At 38.1% G+C, this 20,120-nt stretch overlaps 1 protein-coding gene across 3 annotated transcripts in view; it reads right to left on the bottom strand.

Annotated features, from left to right (window-relative positions):
* The window catches only part of SMC5 (structural maintenance of chromosomes 5), a 97,168-nt gene extending 78,182 nt beyond the window's left edge, over positions 1–18,986 (bottom strand). For all 3 annotated transcript variants that reach the window (XM_057548879.1, XM_057548880.1, XM_057548881.1), the window contains exons 1-3: positions 18,694–18,986; positions 13,800–13,941; positions 5,339–5,391 (exon numbers count right to left, since the gene is read on the bottom strand). In XM_057548879.1, coding sequence (XP_057404862.1) covers positions 5,339–5,391; positions 13,800–13,941; positions 18,694–18,893 — 395 coding nt within the window. In that variant the 5' untranslated portion in view covers positions 18,894–18,986. The remainder of the gene's footprint in view (positions 1–5,338; positions 5,392–13,799; positions 13,942–18,693) is intronic.
* Positions 18,987–20,120: the final 1,134 nt, after the last annotated feature.

Below are 20,120 nucleotides of genomic sequence, written 5' to 3'. Positions count from 1 at the left end.
TATACTTACTGGCCATTCACTTTGTATTAAATTTCTTTGCTTATTTTCTATTAAGTTGTTTATAATTTTTACTGACTTGATGAAACACTGGTATTTTGGTAATTCGGAGACATGCACACGCTATCTGTACTGAAAACGTTCTCTCCCATCTGTCACTCATTTTTAACTATGGCACCATTATATTTAGCTAGATTTCTATGGAGCCTAAATTTCTTATTTTCCTTTATTTGTTTATTTTTTTCAAGGCAAGGCTTTATTGGGTCTAATGCTGCAGCATAAGGGGGTGAAAACAAGAGTCAGGTGCCCATGCTCACTCCACAAGAGGAACTGCTTGGGTCCTTAAAATGGATAACAACAGGGGCAGGTACGTGGGTTGGGCAGGAGGTACAGCTTAGGTAACCTGCCCACTGCCTTGGTGGTGCTTTGTGCAGGGATTATGCACAGTGCCCTGCTTTTGCTCCTGGCACCTCAACTGGTTTGTGGCTTTTTTGTATCTTATTGTTCATAACTGCCCCAACTGCCATGTGTGCAGTTATTTTTAGTCCCTTACAGTTTCTTTGTATTCTGTTGTTTCAGGGGAAGTTTGTCCAGGTTCAAGTGCTCTGGTAAAGGGTCCCAGGTCCCAGCCCATCTCAAGTGGAGACCTGCTGTTCTCAGCCTAGCTTTCCATGTGGTTTGGCAGAGGCCATGTAGTTCCAGTCACCAAAGCCTTCTCTTCCTTAGAGCTCTTCCTATCTTCCTTTATATGGTTATTGGCTATCCTGTTCTACTTAGAAAGGCCTCTCCCTTTCCTGAGATTTAAAAAGTATTCTACATTTTTTCCTATCATTTTCAAAGTTACATATTTTTTTCACTCAGCCTTTAACACATCGAGATTCTATTTATGTACAGGGTGCCTGATAAAGCTCTATATTTATCCATTTTAAAAATTAACAGCTAATTATTTCAACTCAATTTGAGTAATTTATACCCGATGCTTAAATTGCCACCTTTACAATAAATTAAATTTTTATGAGGAAGACATAGGAAGAACACTCTTTGACATAAATCACAGCAAGATCTTTTTTGATCTACCTCCTAGAGTAATGGAAATAAAAAGAAAAATAAACAAATGGGACCTAATGAAACTTAAAAGTTTTTGCACAGCAAAGGAAACTACAAACAAGACAAAAAGACAACCCTCAGAATGGGAGAAAATATTTGCAAATGAATGAACGGACAAAGGATTAATCTCCAAAATATATAAACAGCTCATGCAGCTCAATATTAAAAAAACAAACAACCCAACCAAAAATGGGCAGAAGACCTAAACAGACATTTCTCCAAAGAAGTCATATAGATGACCAAGAAGCACATGAAAAGCTGCTCAACATCACTAATTATTAGAGAAATGTAAATCAACACTACAATGAGGTATCACCTCACACCAGTTAGAATGGGCATCAGAAAATCTACAAACAACAAATGCTGGAGAGGGTGTGGAGAAAAGGGAACCCTCTTGCACTGTTGGTGGGAATGTAAATTGATACAGCCACTATGGAGAACAGTATGGAGGTTCCTTAAAAAACTACAAATAGAATTACCATATGACCCAGCAATCCCACTACTGGGCATATACCCAGAGAAAATCATAATTCAAAAAGACCCATGCACCCCAATGTTCACTGCAGCTCTATTTACAATAGCCAGGACATGGAAGCAACCTAAATGCCCATCGACAGATGAATGGATAAAGAAGACGTGGTACATATACACAATGGAGTATTACTCAGCCACAAAAAGGAACGAAATTGGGTCATTTGTAGAGACGTGGATGGATCTAGAGACTGTCATACAGAGTGAAGTAAGTCAGAAAGAGAAAAACAAATATCGTATATTAACGCATGTATGTGGAACCTAGAAAATGGTACAGATGAACCGGTTTGCAGGGCAGAAATTGAGACAGATGTAGAGAACAAACGTATGGACACCAAGGAGGGGAAAGTGGTGGTGGGGTGGGGGTGGTGGTGGGATGAATTGGGAGACTGGGATTGACATGTATACACTAATATGTATAAAATGGATAACTAATAAGAACCTGCTGTATAAAAAAATAAATAAAATTCAAAAAAAAATTCTTATATACATTTAGAACTGTTTCTATTTTCTCCATTCTGCTCCTCTAATTTTCTGTATGAATACCATACTATCAACAGCTTTATTAACTAGACAGCCACATGTAAAAGAATGAAATCAGAACATTCTCTAACACCATATACAAAAATAAACTCAAAATGGATTAAAGACCTAAATGTAAGGCCGGATACTATAAAACTCTTAGAGGAAACCATAGGCAGAACACTCTTTGACATAAATCACAGCAGTATCTCTTTTGGACCCACCTCCTAAAGTAATGAAAATAAAAACAAAAATAAACAAACGAGACCTAATGAAACTTAAAAGCTTTTGCACAGCAAAGGAAACCATAAACAAAACGCAAGGACAACACACAGAATGGGAGAAAATATCTGCAAACAAAGCGACCAACAAGGGATTAATCTCCAAAATACACAAACAGCTCATGCAGTTCTGTATCAAAAAAACAACCAATCCAATCAAAAAATGGGCAGAAGATCCAAATAGACATTTCTCCAAAGAAGACATACAGATGGCCAAAAAGCATATGAAAAGAGCTCAACATCACTAATTATTAGAGAAATGCAAATCAAAACTACAATGAGGTATCACTTAACACGGGTCAGAATGGCCATCATCAAAAAGTCAACAAACAATAAATGCTGGAGAGGGTGTGGAGAAAAGGGAACCCTCCTACACTGTTGGTGGGAATGTAAATTGGCACAGCCACTATGGAGAACAGTAAGTAGGTTCCTTAAGAAACTAAAAATAGAATTACCATATGTTCCAACAATTACCATACATCCCACTCCTGGGCATATATCCAGAGAAAACCATACATGCACATTTGAAAAGATACATGCACCCCAATGTTCACTGCAGCACTATTTACAATAGCCAAAACATGGAAGCAACCTAAATGTCCAATGACAGAGAAATGGATAAAGAAGATGTGGTACATATATGCAATGGAACATTACTCAGCCATAAAAAAGAATAAAATAATGCCATTTGCAGCAACATGGATGGACCTAGAGATAATCATACTAAGTGAAGTAAGTCAGACAGAGAAAGACAAATATCATATATCACTTTTATGTGGAATCTAGAAAAAATGATACAAATGAACTTATTTGCAAAACAGAAACAGACTCACAGATTTCGAAAGCAGACTTGGGATTGTGGGGTGGGGGTGGGGGACTTGGAAAGAGATAAATTAGGAGTTTGGGATTAACATATACACACTCCTATATATAAAACAGATAATCAACAGGGACCTACTGTATAGCACAGGGAAATCTACTCAATATTTTGTAATAACCTATATGGGAAAAGAATCTGAAAAAGAATGGATATATGTATATGTATAACTGAATGACTTCGCTATACACCTGAAACTAACACAACATTGTAAATCAACTATACTCCAATATAAAATAAAAATTAAATTTTAAAAAAAGCCTTATTTTACACTTTAACATCTGTTACATAAATGTCTTATTCATGATTCTACTTTTCAAGACCTCTTGGGTTTATTCTTCCCGATGAACTTTATAATCAACTTATAAATTTACCTGTTGAGACTCTTATTGGAATTATATCAAATTTATACATTAGCTTGGAAAGGACTGACATGTTAATGGTGACTACAAATTTATATATATATATATATATATTTTTTTTTAATAGCTACTTTATTTATTTATTTATTTATTTTTAGCTGTGTTGGGTCTTCATTTCGTGCGAGGGCTTTCTCTAGTTGCGGCAAGTGGGGGCCACTCTTCATCGTGGTGCGGGGGCCACTCTTCATCGCGGTGCGTGGGCCTCTCACTATTGCGGCCCCTCCCGTTGCGGGGCACAGGCTCCAGACGCGCAGGCTCAGCAGTTGTGGCTCACGGGCCCAGTTGCTCTGCGGCATGTGGGATCTTCCCAGACCAGGGCTCGAACCCGTGTCCCCTGCATTAGCAGGCAGATTCTCAACCACTGCGCCACCAGGGAAGCCCTAAATTTATATTTTTAGAACATAATATGCTTCTCCATTTATTCAGGTCTCGGTTTTGTATCCTTCAGTAAAATACCACCATTATATTTTAATAAGTTGAGTATAACCTCTTTAACTGTTTTCTTCCATGTGTGCCTATTTCTCATCTCTACATAAATTCTAAAATTTTCAACAATTTTTGAATAAAGATCACTTCCTCATTTCCTATAAAATAAGGCTATTAGATAATCTTTAAGAGCTATTTCAGCTAAGAAAATTCAATAACTTTCTATAAACACTCCAAAAAACAACACTCTAAAAACCACCTAAGGGATGTGCATATTCATATATAAAAGACAAAGTATCTGCACCAAGGGTGGTCAACTGGTTTCATCTTGAAGAGTAACTCTCATCCATCAGAAATGGCTGCCAAGAGAGGTAAACTGAGAACATCTAGGTTTAAGGGAAAAGAACACCATAATGAATTATTAATTTCTATCATGAGGGAGGGAATGGAAAATGGTGACATAAATGCCCAGTATCTGCCATACATGAAGTTCACCAAACTACTAACAGTGGTCGTTTCTGGAAGTGGAATTATGGCAAGAAGGCTTTCATCTTTTTACGCTCCTACACTGTTTGCATTTTTTTTTTTAAACAAGTGAATATTTTGTTTTCAAAATCAGAAAAAAGAAAGCTTAAGTTTGTAAAAAATACTGCAACTTCTTAATGAATATTTAATAGTGGCATATTTCTATTTCATTATCTCCCATAAATTTCTAATTTCCTTAAGAATTTTTCCAGAAGAAAGTTCTTACAATTCAGGCTTTAAAAGATGCATTAAGGGACTTCCCTGGTGACGCAGTGGCTAACACTCCATGCTCCCAATGCAGGGGGCCAGGATTCAACCCCCGGTTGGGGAACTAGATCCCACATGCACACCGCAACTAAGAGCCCATATGCCACAACTAAGGAACCTGCCTGCCGCAACTAAGACCCGGCACAACCCAAATAAATAATAAATAAATAAATATTTTTTAAAAAAGATGCATTAAAAAAACCAAAAACAAAACAAAAAACCAACAAAACTTACTTGTCTGGATAAAGTATCCCTTAAATATTATTCCCAATATCTATGCCATAATACTGTATTATTACTCTTGACTAAAGTCATCAGGAAAGCATGAACATAAACAAAGAAATTATGTAGGAAAATATGGTTTTAGTGCTTTTAACACTTACAATTCAATTTCAACCATGCCTTTGGAACATCCTCTCTTCACAAAAAAGCCAACCTAAGATATAAGAAAGACAAAGTGAGCTGTGTGGTGACATTCCCAGGTTAACAATGAGCAATTTAGCAAAGTCATTATTATTTGTCAGATTCTTTCAATAACTACTCTATTCATTCCCATCACTTTCTAATTGTACCCTTCCCAGATTTAGACTCCTCCATTGGTTCACTCACAGATAGTAATCATCTAAGTTACCATTTATTAAACCTTCTATGTGCCTAATAGCCTCTTACAAAGTTCATGACAGAGCCAGTAAGTAGTGCAGAGCAAGGATCTGAGCCCAGGTAGCCCAGCTCCAGACTCTGGGTACTTCTATGGAGTTGCATAGATTAAATATTATTAACCATCACTCTAAAAGTACTCATACTGTTATTAATTACGATACACCTACCACCAAGCACTTAAAAAAAAGAGCAATACACATAGTAAACACAATTTAAGTAAGTACAATTTACATAGTATAATAGACATATTTGAGCTAGTTTCTATATATTTGAGCATAAGTATGAAAAAAGACCCTGGGCCTAAAAAAATCAGATTGGATCTTAAATTAGACTATAAGTAAAGCTAAAAAAAGGCAGAAAATGCACCTTGCAAATAATTGTCTTTTTAATAGTGGCAATGACAGTGATGATGACAATTATAACCACAACAGTTAACATTTATTAAGCATTACTAAATGTTTCTGTGCTAAGCACTTTATATACAATTTTCTCATTTAATACTTATGAGCAAAGTTATGAGCTATATGTTATATCCATTTTATAGACTATGAAACTGAAACCCAGAAATATGAAAAAGCCTGTTCCTGTAACAAGAAAGTACAGCTAAATGATCAAGAGTACAGGCTTTACCATGTCTAGTTCAAATCTCAAGTCTGCCATATACAAGCTGTTTGACCTTAACCAGGTTACTTAACTTCTGTTTCAGTTTCTTCACAGATAGGGAAAACAATGGCATTTTTGTAGGAGTGGGTCATCTGTTCATTAGCTTGCAACAATTAAAATACTTGGTACCAAATGGAAGAAAAGATCAGGAGGAAGTTTTTATTATAAAGTATCCATACAGGTGGTACAGAACATGCTTGTACTAAATTTTTATGTTAGCATTTAAATAGAAATACAACACTAAAAAGTTTTGCTAAGAACTTGGACATCCCCTAAACACATCTATGGATACACAAAGGTCTGCAATCTGTCATCTAAGAAACACTGCACTGCACTCCACAGCTTCCTTTAAAAAGCCTACCACTCAAGGGTGAGGAGAAATGTGTCTTCTTTATGACACAAATAAATAGGAAGATTGGTGAATATTGTTACAGCCCAATCCATTCTGACCATACAGCCCTTGGAGTACAATCCAGCAGACCATTACACAGAGATAAGGATTTAATAAATGATTTCTGAAAATTACATATCAGGAATTCCCTGGCGGTCCAGTGGTTAGGACTCTGTGCGTTCACTGCCAGCGGCCGGGGTTCGATCCCTGGTCAGGGAACTAAAATCCCACAAGCCGAGCAGTGGGCGGTGCGGTCACAAAACAGACAAAACTACGTATCAATATTTATAAAAATCTGAGTCGGTCCTTGGAAATTATCTACTCCAACCCCTGTTCTTTGAAATAAAGAAAAACTGAGTTCCAGACAAGTGACTAAGGTTACAAATCCAATCATTAATAAAACAGTATCTTTTCTACCTCATAAATGCCTCCCACAGAGCATTAAAAAATCATATTTTGAATAGGCTATTTATAATCATAAGGGGTATATAACTCAATCTTGTAACCTATATTAAATTTTAAGCCTGGCTAAGAAACCTGTAATATCATTTTGATAATATCGCAATATTTACAACAGTTTTAGAAAAATGAATCATTTCAAGTTTTAAAAATATTTTACAGTGAAGTAACAACTCAACTTTTAGACTTTTTAAAAAAAATTTGTTTTATTTATTTTTGGCTGCTTTGGGTCTTCGTTGCTGCGCATGGGCTTTCTCTAGTTGCAGTGAGCAGGGGCTACTCTTCGTTGCGGTGTGTGGGCTTCTCATTGCGGTGGCTTCTCTCGTTGTGGAGCACGGGCTCTAGGTGCGTGGGCTTCAGTAATTGTGGCACGCAGGCTCAGTAGTTGTGGCGCACGGGCTTAGTTGCTCTGCGGCATGTGGGATCTTCCCAGACCAGGGATCGAACCCATGTCCCTTGCATTGGCAGGTGGATTCTTAACTACCGCGCCACCAGGGAAGCCAAGCCCCTAGACTTTCTTTTTAAAACATTTTTTATGTGAAATACATACCAAACAGTAAATACGAACTTCATGCACTGTTTAAGAAATAACAAAACAACCATGTATCTACCTATTTAAGGAACTGATAACTACCAGTGTATCTGACATTTCTTAACTCATGCCAATTACGTCCTTCTCTCTCGACAAATGTAATCTCTAAATTGATTTGCTGATAATTCTTTCGCTTTTATTTTTACTGTATAAATCTCCAAATATTAAATATATATTTGACCATTCCAGAAACAAATTCACATTACATGTATTTTTCTGTGATGGCATTTTTCCTTAAAATTATGTTTTTGAGGGGCTTCCCTGGTGGCGCAGTGGTTGAGAATCTGCCTGCCAATGCAGGGGACACGGGTTCAAGCCCTGGTCTGGGAAGATCCCACATGCCGCGGAGCAACTGGGCCCGTGAGCCACAACTACTGAGCCTGCGCGTCTGGAGCCTGTGCTCCGCAACAAGAGAGGCCGTGACACTGAGAGGCCCGCGCACTGCGATGAAGAGTGGCCCCCACTCGCCGAAACTAGAGAAAGCCCTCGCACAGAAACGAAGACCCAACACAGCCAAAAATAAAATAAATTTTAAAAAAATTATGTTTTTGAGATTTAACCAATGAGCCAAAGTTTGCTTTTACTGTCATATAATATTCAATTTTATTTGACTATACTAGAATTTATTGCAAACAATACTTCTATAAATATTTCCATAACTTCACCTAGTATAAATGGACACAAGCTTACGAAGGTACCTAGAAGTAGAATTTTTGAGGGACTGGATATAGGCATTTACAGATTTACTAGGTAATGCCATATTTTCCAAGGGGGTGTACAAATTCATATTCCCACCAAGAATGCATCAGAGTTCCCACTGCTTTATATCCTTATAAGCCACATGGCACCACAAGAATTTCTGTGAGTCTAATGGATATACCACGCCAGGGTTAATTCGTGTTTCTCTGATAATTAATGAAGCTGAGCATATTTTCATGTATTTACTGGCTGTTTGGGGTGCCTCTTCTGTGAGACATCTGAGCATATCTTTTGCTCATTTATCTTCTGAGTTGCCATTATTTTGATTATGTAGTCTGGATACCAATCTTGTTATATGTGCTATATATACCTTCTCTCATTTGTGACTAGTCTTTTCTCTACAAGGTGACTTCTGATGAACAAAAAAGTTCCTTAATTTTACTGTAGTTGAATTTATCAACCTTTCCTTTGCAGTCTATATTTTTATTTAAGAAATTCTTCTTTAACTTGAAGTCACAAAGATATTTTCTTCTACTACCAATCTTTTCTAGAAACTTTCTGGTCAATCACATTTAGAACTTTAATCTATCTGGAACTGATTTTTGTTAAAGTGTGAGGAAAGGACTCAATTTCATTTTTTCCTATACCGATAACCAATTGTCTCAGTACTATTTATTCATCTCTTCCCCACTCATCCACAATGTCAGTTCTGTCATAAATCAAGTTTTTACTAATCATGGCTTTGTATCTGGGCTCTTCATTCTGTCACATCACACTAGTCTATCTACACCAATACCACAATGTCTTAATTTACTGTAATTTTGTATTGTCTTGATATCTCATAGGCAAGTTTTTCCATTTTGTCCTATTTCTTTAGAAGTATCTTAACTATTTTTGGCCCTTTGTTCTTCCACCTAAATTTTAGAGTCAGCTTGTAATTTGTATAAGACAGTATAGGGATTTTGACTGGAATGACAATGAATATGTAGAAGAATGACATTTTTATATTAGATCTTCTTGTCCATTAATACAGTGCATCTCTCTAAACTTCAATGTTTTTAAATAAAAATTGTAATTTCTGCATATAGGTCTTACATGTCTTTTATTAATTTACTGCTATGAAACTTGTACTTTTGTGGCTATAATGTCCATTTTTAATTGCATTTTCTGTTCTTTGTTAGTATATAGAAATGCAATTGATTTTTGTTATACAACTTTTTTCGGGGGGGGTCTCAGTTTTTATTTCTAATCTGATAATTATTTTTAAGTTTATTATTAATTCTAATCAATAGATATAACTCACAGAAACAAAAGGCTTTGGAGTCCTCAGTAAGTTAAAGAATGTAAAAAGGTCCTTGCCTTAGTCTGGGCTTCTATAACAAAAATACCACAGGCTGGGTGGCTTTAACATTTATTTCTCACAAATCTGAAGGTTAGGATGTCCAAGATCAAGGTGGCTACAGATTCAGTGTCTGTGTTACACAATCTTATATCTAGTAATCCTGATAAATTTGCATATTGATCCATCAGGAGGCTTATCTGGAGTTTCTCTGTGGTTTTTATGCAGACACTCATATAATCTGTGAATGACAGTTTTCTTTCTTTCCAACATGTATCTTTTCTGTTCTACCTAGAGCTGCCAGTACAATGTTCAATAGTAATGGTAGTAGGTAACCTTGACTTGCTCCTGAACTTGCTGTACATTTTCAGAGATATCTTTTGTGAAATTAATAAAGGTCCCTTCTATTCCTAGTTTGCTAAGAGCTTTTAATCATACATTACTGTGGAATTTAACTGAATGCTTTTTCTCTGTCTACTAAGATGACCATGGAGTTCTTCTCCTTTAAAATGTGGTTGCTTATTAGGAAAAAATTAACAGCACATCTCTCACTCCTTGAATAAATTCAATTTGGTCATGATATGTTATGTATTATTAAATTCAAAATGCTAAAGTTTCTTTTTTGTGTGTGATTTTTGCTTCTAGATTCATGAGCCAGACGGGCTTGTAATTTTTTCATTCTATCCTTGATCGATTTGGGTACCTAGGGTCACATTCTCTGTGTAAAACAGAAAGTTACTGCTATTAGGACTAATCCACAATTGTCTTTGTCTTTCTCTCTGAGAAAAAATTTACCAGCTTATTTATCTTTTCTACTTAGTCAGCTTTGATAATTTAAGTAGTTGTAGAAACATTTATAGTTACAACTTTTTAAAAATTTAAACTTGAGTGGCATAATGATTCTCATAATATTCTTATATAATCTTTCAAACCTCTGCTGCATTCTTGTAACGCCCTTGTGGTAGTCATCAGGGCAGTTCGTGAATATTCTGATTCTCCTTTCAAGCAAAGGACTGCACTTGCTCTTTCTCTCTGATCCAAGTTATGGCTTCATGACATGCTTTGTCCAATGAAATATGAGAGGAACATATATATTTACTATTGAAAAATATTCACATATAAGTGGACCTGTGCAGTTCAAACCTGCATTCTCCAAGGGTAAACTGTATATACTGAAATGAAGATTCTATAAGGCTAAAGTACCTAAGTGGCCACAAAGGGCCTACACTGGATAAGCAGCAAGAATTAACCTTTTGCATATTTAAACCACTTAAATTTGGGGGTTTTCTGGATCACAATATAACATATCTTAACTATTACTTTTTGCCATTCCTTATATTTTTTTCTTCCTTTCTCTCCCTGTCCCCAGAAGTTACTGATTTAAATGGTATTTTTGAAAAGTTTAGTTTTGTGGTTCCTACTGAATCATTGTTTATTATTTTATTAATTTCTGCTCTTACTTTTCAGTTTCTATTAAAATTTCTTCTTTGACCTGTGTATAATATAGAAGTACATGTTTCATTCTGAACAAATGGGAAAATTTTAGTTATCTTCTTTATTATTTCTATCTTAATAGCACTGTGGTCAGAGAACATAGTCTATGTGGTAGCAATTCTTTGAAATTTTTGATATTGCTTTATGGCTCAGTTTATGGTTAATTTTAAGAAATATTCCATTTTTGCTTAAAAAGAATGTGTGCTCTACCAATTGTTGAGTGCAGTGTTTACAACATGTCCATTAGTTCAATCTAACTGTTGTTCATACCTTCTATACTCTTATTAATTTTTTATCTGATTGGATCTATTGATTACCACTAGCTCTTCCACTATAATTCTGGAGCTGTTAACTTGTCTTTAAGAACTCTGTGATTGTGCTTATATATTTTGTAACTAGATAATGTGAATTTAAGTTGGGAGGTGAATTATCTTCCTGCTGAACTGAAACTTTCATCAATATTTAATGACCATCTTTATCTCTAAAAGTTCTTTTTTCCTTTACATTCTATTTTGCCTGGTATAAGTTCAGCTACACCTACTTTCTTTTGTATAATATTTGCCTGGTATGTATTTTTTCATCCTTTTACTTTCAATTTCTCCGTAGTTTTTTATTTTAGATATGCTTATTGTAAACAAAACAGAACTGAACTTTGTTTTATTTATCTACTCTGACTTTCTTATTTAACAAGAATGTAGAGCATTTATTATTATTGTGAATGTATTTCCACTATCTTTTTTATGTTTTTTAATAATATCCTTTTCTATATTTCTCTTTCTTTTCTCTTCCTCCTCCTTTCTTGAGACTCCTTCTGGGTTGTTTGGGCAGTGGTTATTTTTTCTCTACTTCTCTCTTCCTACTTTAACCTTTCTTGTTTGGAGGTTATATATTTCAATTTTTTTACTGGCTTACCCTAGAAATTTTAACATGCATATTTAGCTTAATAAACTCTGAAGCTAACCAATTATCTTAACTTCCTTCCAACAATACAAATTCAAAGAATACTTCAACTGTGATCACTTCCTTCCTGTTGTCCAGGAAGGACAACATTTAGTACTATCTTCTTTGATTTAAAAACTTGACAAATGAGACATTAGTATTATTTTACACAGTTTACTTCCCTACATGTTTACCATTTTTTTGCTCACCATTTCTTCTTACCTCTCAGACTTCCTTCTGGTATCATTTTCCTTCTTCCTAAATTATATACTTTCAAAGTTTCTTTATGAGCATCTCAAACTGTTCTTTTCTTTCCCCCCTCTGTTCCCATTCTGAGACCATATTACTACTATGTTTGGTATTCTGGAATTTACTACAATGTGTCTATTTGTGTATTTCTTTCATTTACCCTGTCTGGGATATATTAGGTATCTTGAATCTGAGGATTCAAGTTTTTCAACATTTCTGGAAAATTCTTAGTCATTCTTTCTTGAATACTGCCTCTTCCTTAGTCCATTAACTATCAGGTCACAATCTTTATTTCATACTTTTTTCTCACTTTATCTCTATATTGCATTTTTAGAAAAACTGTCAAGTATTTTGGTTCACAAATTCTCAAATATGTCTGCTTTGTTGTTTTACCTGTCCATCAAGTTTCTCTCCCATGTACTGTTATTTCTTTATGTTCTATTTGATTCAAATTTACCTGATCTTTTTTGTTACTTATTCCTTTGTTATACTTGCAACCTTCTTTCAGTTCCTTAAATAAATTAAGTATTCCTAGTTTACATTCTGTATCTACAAGTTTCGTAGGTCTGATTGTATAGTCTGTTGTTTTTGTTAGCTCTCATTTTTGGTGATTCATTTCCTCCTATGCTTTGTGATTTTTTTTAAGGTATGGATTCATGAATTTCTTAGAGCTTTATGTTGAGGACTGGATTGAAGGTATTTTCCCTCAGAGGATTTGCATTTGCTTCTGCCAGAAGAGAGATGTTACTAACTGGGACCACTTTAAACTAAAATTACAATGTATGTGTTATGACTTGTTTGGAAGATTTTCTCTTTTTATCTACTGTATTCACAGCTAACAATGAGATAAGTAACCTCACCGTCCCACTTTGTGATTTTTTTTTTCTTCTGCTACATGAAGTGCTTGGCTTCTAGTTTCATCTACTAACCCTTCTGCACCTTCAGGACCCCCAATCCTATGCAACCAATTCAAAGCCAGGCTTTAGGGTGCAAGGTAAAGCAAATACCCCTGGGTAAACAACGCCAGAGCTTGCAGAAATCTTTAGATCCAAACTACTTTGTTTGTGCCCTTTGTAAACTTACTTCGCCTTTCCACAAGCCCAGCAATACATTTAAAAAGATAGATTTTACACTATTTCTAAGGTTGCAGGTGTTACATACTTGGAGAATTCTCTAGGTATATAGTGCACACTACTTCTGGAAATGGAAATCTCCCCACAGTGTCCCTGCCAACTTCATTATTTATATTCAAGCACAACACATTTGCTATACTCAAGGAACGGAGATATAGAAATTGATTTGTGACTAAAAGCAATTCATGGCTTTGAATTCTGTTAAAACGTACATATGTTAACTCACCTTATCTGCCCGTCCCATGAAAGCAGGTTTGCCTGCTAATCCAAGGCAAATGGCACACACGATGCTGGACTTCCCTGTTCCATTGGCTCCAATAATCATATTCAAGTGGGGCCCAGGAGATACTTCACAGATATCATATGTTCTAAATTGTAAAGAGGTGATATTACTAAGCAGAGATAAGAAGTGAAGAATATTTTCTTACCAAAGCACATTTTCTTCCTTTACCCTTATCATTATCTACAGGCTTCCTCAAATTCTTTTAAAAACCACCTAACCTTACAAATTTAATGTAAGGTTAATTTATAGGTTGTTAATAAACTAGAGGGAAAAAAATCTGTCAGTGGGAGAAATGAAAAAGTGATAATGTATATCTAAAATAAGAACATTCATGGGAAAATAAGACTTCATGTGTTTTTCAAATATTAAGTCTGCTGAATAAAGCAAAGTTTGATACTATTTACTCTTTAATAATTACAATACATGAGAGAGTACATCAAAGCTACTATACAAATAAGATAATTTTTATCCAAATTATATGTAAGTGAAGCCATGGCTCATACTAAATCTGTGGATTTTACATTTATATTTCTCTTGAATTAAAATGCTTACTAGCAACTTCTCATAGTCAACCAAATTATTTTTATTCTAATTAGAAAACTGAAGATATATCAAGCCAATAGTTTAATTTTTATTATTACTTAAAAAAATAACATCCAATTCCTTTAATATGCTGCCATTCACCAAAGGATCTATTTTTAGTACAAATTCAAGTAAATTTTATTCCTATGGGAGGAAACAAGAGTGCATCATCACCAAGCACTTCTGTAACATTCCCTCATACTAGAAAGCAGCATGCTGTCCTGCACTCTACATGCAACAGTAGCATGTAACCCATATTAGTACTCAGGGACAGCTACGGCAAAATGTGAAGCGAACTCTGACTCACATATCCTTCTACCTTGTCTTTGAATACTCTGAATTGGAACCCATAAATAATGTCCTGTTCCCACAGGGTTTCAGTTAGCTGCCAACTAATTCCCCAAGAGTAAAAAAAAACCTTAGCCTGCTACTAACCTGCTAAGTATTTAAATAATTTAACCAAGCACACTTTAACTTTAATACTCAAACAAATTAACAATTCTGAAATGCCAGGTGGTAATAAAATAAATACAGGTGGTAAAGAGAGGTATTTTCTGGCAGGTTTCCAACCCCACATCTCTGTACAGCACCTATCTATCTTTTCAGAAGCTTTATTCTAGTAACAGCTGAGTTTTAAAGCAACCCTTTACAAAGGCTAAAATAAAACTAGTTTGGGAATTTCAGACATCTGGAAAAGTATCTGACTTGGAACTTCTTAATCCCAACACATGAAGCCCCATTCTATTAATACTGGAATTTCCTGCTGTGAAATCTCTGTGTGACTATCTTACTACAACAGTGATGCAACTGGTATTTAAGCAAACAATAAATACAACAGGAAAAAGCATGAGAACTTCTGGCCTATACTATACACACAAATATTATAAACAGGAAAAATTGCCAAAAACAAAATAAAGCCTCTGCATTTTAAGAAACCTTTCTAATATGTTTACTGGGAATTCCCTTTTTGTGAGTTCCCTTTGCTCTGAGCTCGCTCTGAAAGAGCTAATGTCAGAGGCCCACCCTCTTCTCAGTCTACATACTTTGCCTAGTACCTCATGTATTCTCCATGGCCTCAGGTAGCATCTACATGCTTAAAGTCAGTCCAGATGACCTATATAGATGGAATTCCCACCTCAAGAACTCTATTTGGATAGAGTCACCTCAAACTTAACACATTCAAAATTAAACCCACCATCTTTCCCATCTAAAACCACTCTTATAGTCTCTTAGTGAAGGATATCGTCATTCATCCCACTGCCCAAGTCAGAAACCTAGGCATTAGTTTTGCATCATCTTTGATTCTTACCATCTCCTTCACCTCTATCCGCACTACCCACCCACCCCATCATCCAATCAATCACCAAATCATGTTGGTAGACAAGCAAATCTGAAATAACTTGTTTTAAAGAAAAAGAAGGACTAACCTGGTGGTGCAGTGGTTAAGAATCCGCCTGCCAATGCAGGGGACATGGGTTTGAGCCCTGGTCTGGGAAGATCTCACATGCTGTGGAGCAACGAAGCCTGTGAACCACAACTACTGAGCCTGCGCTCTAGAGCCCGCGAGCCACAACTACTGAGCCCATGTGCCACAACTACTGAGCCCATGTGCCACGCTACTGAAGCCCACACTCCTAGAGCCCGTGCTCCGTAACAAAGACAAGCCACCACAATGAGAAGCATGTGCACTGCAACGAAGAGTAGCCCCCGCTCGCTGCAACTAAAGAAAGCTCGCGCGCAGCAACGAAGACCAAACACAGCCAGATGTTCATACATACATACATACATACATAAAGTTTAAAAAAAAAGAAAAAAAATAGGACCCTTCATAACTTAGCTCTAGCTCATCGTTTTCTACTTTCCATCTCCTTCCCCTATTCTCTAATAAGACCTCTAAATTCTAACTATAATGAATTTCTTTCAGTTTCTTGACTATCTTACGCTTCCTTCTTTCTCCAAGCCTTTGCACATGCTATTCCTTCTGCCTAGGAATCTCTCCCCCAACTCTCGATCCCATTCGACTTGGTTAACTACCAGTAATCCTTCCCTTGGCTACCCTCTTCCAGGCCATTTCGGTTCTCTAAGCTTACTCTTCCTACTTCATTCCTAAAACTCAAAGTCCTCTCATTGTAAAAATAAACAAAACCTCCCCTAGTGCTGCACTTTCCAGCTACCTTTTCTTTCTCCTCTTCACATCCAAGCTTTACTTCCTCACACTCATTCATTCTTCTATGACTGCAAAGTTTTCTGCTTCCACTACTTCAAAGTGTCAAAGACTTCCTAACTGCTAAATGCAGCAGGTTCTTTTCTGTCCTGTTATCTGACTTCAATGTAGCAGATGATATTTTTGAAGCGCTCTTTTTCCTTGGCTTCTTTGATAATACTCTCCCACGGTTCTCCTCTTACTTCCCTGAACAGTTCCTTCTTAGTCTGTGAGTTCTTCTGCTCGCCCTTAAATGTTGGCATTCCTTCAGGACACTGTACTCAGCCTTCTATTCCTATTTATATTCCCTTTTGGGCAATCTCAACCATTTCTGCAATTTCAACAGTCACCTATATGCATGATTCTCAAGTCTCTCACCTCTCACATTTTCCTGTAAGCTCCAAACCCTTAAAAGTACTGACTATAAAAGATCTTTAAGATGTCCCACAGGAAACTTCAATTCACAGGATCCAAAAGGTATTTATTATTATCCTCCCCAAATTGCTCCTTCTTCTGCATAGCACTATATATGACCAATTAGCCAAGGCAGAGACTTGAGAAAAATGCTCCATTCCTCCCTTACCCTCATGCCTCACAATTAATCTGCAGCGAAATCCTGTCAAGTCTCTTCTTTCTGATCCTACTTCCCACTGCTAGGTTCAAACCCTAATCATCTCTGCCTTCATATTGTAAAAGCCTTCTTGCCTCCAATCTAGCACCCTTTCTAAATCATCCTTCGCACTGCTTCCAAAGTAATATAAATCACATGTCATGCCCTGCTTAAAATGCATCCTGGCTGCCTACAGGATAAAGTTGGAATTCCTCAGCAAAGGAAACACAGACCCTCAACATCTGTCTACATCTTCAGTATCTACTCTGTCCACATACTAGCTCACATCCTATGTCCTAGCCGTACTAAAATACTGGAAATTTCCCAAATATAGCAAACTGTTTCAGGCAGTTCCTTGCTCTTCCCTTCTTTTAAGACTTTCATAACCCCCAGTACAAAGCCCTTCTCACAACTGTGGACGAAATTAATCATTTCATCCTTTGTGCCCGCATGGCATCATGATGCATATACATTATTATGGCAGGTACTTCATTTAATTATATTTATCTTTCCTGATTTGGATTCAAACAGCAATTCAGCTACTTATTAGCTGTGTAAACGTCGGCAAATTAACCTGTCTAAGCTTATCAATGGAGGCGATATAAAGAGTTGTTATGAGGAATGAATGAGGGCACTGTGTAAATAAAGCACCTACTTCTATACCTGGCACATGACAGATGCTTGGGAAAAAAAAATGTCCCTATTGTTACTGCAATTCTGTTTTCCCTACACCACTCTGTGCAAGCTTTAAAAAAAAAAAACCAAAAAACAAAACAGACCTTGATCAAACGAACAGCAAGGTACTAAACGGATACATGGTATTTGTGTTAGAACATATTTACTCAATTCTGAAATATTATGGTTAGTTGTCTGAAGGGTAAGAAAGGAACCAGGGAAGAAAGCCAGATTTCAAGGAGTCAAGGGTCTGTTGGGAGGCGCAACAACTGAGAGTAAGGCTCAATGTTCCCGTATATTTCAACCTCCATCCAGAACAACCTTCACCATCTTTGTCCACCTGGCAACTGCCTACTCCTCACGTATCTGCCGCAGCATCACTGCCGCTCTGATTTAACTGCTGCAGCCTCTAAGTTCCCAGAACGCATAGTTTTGTGAATTACAGATTATGTCCTACTTCTCTAGGCCGTGACTCCCAGCGGGCGAAGATCTAATTCCTACTACTTCCACGGCCCGCCATATGACGCCTTCAAACAACGTTGGCATTAAGAATTTAAAAACCGCAACACACACCTACCGCATCAACACACACGTCGATCTCCACGGCCCACAAGTAAATATCCTCACGGCAATCCCGGCAAGAATTTACTGTCAGACGCACAAGCCAAGCACACATCCACCCACCCGCCCCCGCACGCACTCAGCCCGCGGCCCAGTGTGCGGGCTCGCTCGCCTCCTCCGCCGCGGCACGGCCTCCGGCCACTCACAGGAAGTTCTCCATCGCGATGCGGACGATAGAGCCTTCCACGAAAGGCCCGGACGACTGCAGCGGCAGTGGCGGCGGCGGCGCCGCCGGTGGGGCCGAACTCTTTTTCTTGTTCGGGACTTCCGACGAGGGCTCTCTCGGGAAAGCTCTCTTGGGGGCCAGGGGACTTGGGGTGCACGTTTTCCTGCTCGGTGTCGCCATCCTGGCTGCCTCTCTTCCTGGCTGTGGCTTCCGTTCCCACAGACCTGCAGCTCCAACGCTCCGGCGCCCCACTCCCGCGCGAAGTGAGCGGCGCGCGACTCCCTCGCGAGCCCGCCCCGCGCCTGCGCAGTCCAGCCCCGTAGCGTCAGCGGGCATACGCCGCCCCTCCCACCGCCCTGTGCAGGGCCTAACTTGAGCCGGCGAGAACGCGGGGGTGGGGGTGGGAACTCGCGGGAAGCGCTTACGGGATTTTCTGCTCTGTATTTTCAGAGGTTTTGTTTGTTTGTTTTCAACTCAGAAAAAGATGTCAGTTGCATTTAGTATTTTGAAAGCCTTTTCAGCGCTCCCAGGAAACAGATCCGCGAGGGGACGGAGGGCGGCGTTTGCGGTGGCACCTGGGTGGGCCGGCGTCCCGAGTGCTCCGGGACTCGCCGGTTTGGAGTCCGGCGAGTCTTCTTACCTTGCTTTCAATCAGGTCCCCGAGTCCAAAAAAACCCAAAAACACAAAAGAAAAAAAAAGACTTTCAAATGACTCTATGCCTGCTTCTCCCCTAAAACATCGCGCGAGGGTCTCCTGCACTCTCCAACAGATGGAAAGAGTACACCGCAAAGGTTCTCCTCACTGACTCTCCACCCCCTCGCTCCCTAATTCTCTATTAAGACTTCCTCCCCTGAGGTTTCTAGAAATCCCCGCTGGCGTCATTGAGAGGGTGCTTCCACTTAAACCTACTCACATTCATCTAGTTAACTCCCTTACTGAAGATGAGGTTCCCTGAGGCCTACGTAGGTCTTCACTCACTCAACTAATGTCTAATCTACGAGAGGCTGGGCTGCGGCAGTAAGTGATCCAGTCAATGCTGCATGTCTCAGAGCTTACGTTCTGGTGTGTGAGACAGGAACAGAACAAGATAACCTACATATGATCAGGATAATTTCAGGCGGTGATAGGTCCCAGGAAGAAAAAACAGAATGAATGTGATGGAGAGGCAGGAAAGGCCTGTCAGAGGAAGTGCTATTTAAGCTAAACCCTGAAGGAGAAGAAGCCAGGTGCAGGTGTGGAAATGAGAAAGGAGCATTCCAGGCAAGGACAGAGACTCTGAGGTGGGAACCAGTGGAATGACGAACAAAGGGAAGGCAGCGTGGTTGCAGTGAAGTGAGCAAGGTTGCTTAGGGGAGCCTTGCCCATCGTGCATTTTATTTTAAAAGCAGTGGGAAGCCATTGGATGG

This window comes from Balaenoptera acutorostrata, chromosome 6, assembly GCF_949987535.1.
Source record: "Balaenoptera acutorostrata chromosome 6, mBalAcu1.1, whole genome shotgun sequence".
NCBI lineage: Eukaryota > Metazoa > Chordata > Mammalia > Artiodactyla > Balaenopteridae > Balaenoptera > Balaenoptera acutorostrata.
This window is presented reverse-complemented; position numbering and strand designations above follow the sequence as displayed.